This window comes from Buceros rhinoceros, unplaced genomic scaffold (genome assembly GCF_000710305.1).
Source record: "Buceros rhinoceros silvestris isolate BGI_N320 unplaced genomic scaffold, ASM71030v1 scaffold38869, whole genome shotgun sequence".
NCBI classification, from domain to species: domain Eukaryota; kingdom Metazoa; phylum Chordata; class Aves; order Bucerotiformes; family Bucerotidae; genus Buceros; species Buceros rhinoceros.
In genome coordinates this window covers 2,153-3,218 of record NW_010432754.1, presented here as the reverse complement: position 1 = coordinate 3,218, position 1,066 = coordinate 2,153, and the positions used below count along the sequence as shown (strand labels likewise).

General features: G+C 64.1%; 1 protein-coding gene across 1 annotated transcript in view; it reads right to left on the bottom strand.

Moving 5' to 3' along the window:
- Window positions 1-1,066, bottom strand: part of LOC104500265 (sodium-dependent serotonin transporter-like) — a gene marked incomplete at its 5' end in the record, with an annotated part of 2,534 nt that overhangs the window by 517 nt on the left and 951 nt on the right. Inside the window, 3 exons of the mRNA XM_010143882.1 lie at window positions 10-113; window positions 780-914; window positions 993-1,059. Of these exons, the coding sequence (XP_010142184.1) occupies window positions 10-113; window positions 780-914; window positions 993-1,059 (306 nt within the window). The remainder of the gene's footprint in view (window positions 1-9; window positions 114-779; window positions 915-992; window positions 1,060-1,066) is intronic.

The window sequence follows — 1,066 nt, the reverse complement described above, 5'->3', positions numbered from 1 at the left end:
GGAGCTCACCGGTAGCAGTTGTTGTGGAAATGGTTGTAACTGGCCAGAGCGAGGATGACACCAAATCCGGGGCCCAAGGAGAAGAAAATCTGTGCGGCAGCATCAACCCAGACCTGGCAGGAGAAACGACAGGCTGGAGAGTGGGCCGGGGACCCCGGGGGCTGGAATGGGGCTGGGAGATGCCCCGCAGCGTGCCTGCCCCGCGGTGTGCCCGCCCCACGGTGTGCCCACCCCATGGCACAGGGATGAGGTTCTTGATGGCACGTGATGCCAGAGCTCCCCTCTTGCCTGCCCTGTCCCCCACCGAGGTGTTCCGGGAGCAGGGGGGCTGCACGGGAGGGAGGGAGCTCCTTTCCAGCCCGGGGTCCTGCAGCAGCAGAATTAAGCAGCGGCATCTCTGCTCCCCCGTGACTGGGCAGGGGACAGAGTTGAGGGGAGCCCTGAGCCCCCCCCCATGTCCGTCGTGCCCCGGCAGGTTCAGAGCTGGCAGCATGGCCCTCATTACCTTTAATGAGAATTCTCGAGTGCTGCCCGGTAATTACCCACAGCGAGAACACGCACAAACAAAACCCAGCAGCGATGAGATGGGTGATTCAATTAGAGATTTACATTTCCAAGAGCCTGTCCAGAGCACCCTGTTCCTGTCCGAACCAGGGCCCCATCGCCCTGCGGTGGGGCCAGACTCGTGGGCAGGGGCGGGTGCTCATGCTGGGGAGGGGGTCTGGGTGCTGTGGTCCTGGGTGGGGGGGCAGCCAGAGCTGGGGCCACCGCGCACTTACTGCCGTGCTCAGGAGCTTGCCCCAGTCTGGGCGCAGGTAGAAGACAACCCCTCTCCAGGCGCCGGGCAGGGTGGCCCCCCGGACCAGCAGGACGAGGAGGACGGCGTAGGGCAGCGTGGCTGTCACCCACACCACCTGGGGAGAGGCAGAATCAGCCCCCGGCAGCAGCCGAGCCGCTCCACCAAGCACCCAAACCACCACCCTCTTCTTTACCTTCCCGGAGGTCTTCACCCCTTTCCACAGGCTGAAGTAGACGATGGTGAAGATGAGGAAGAGGCAGAGGAGCA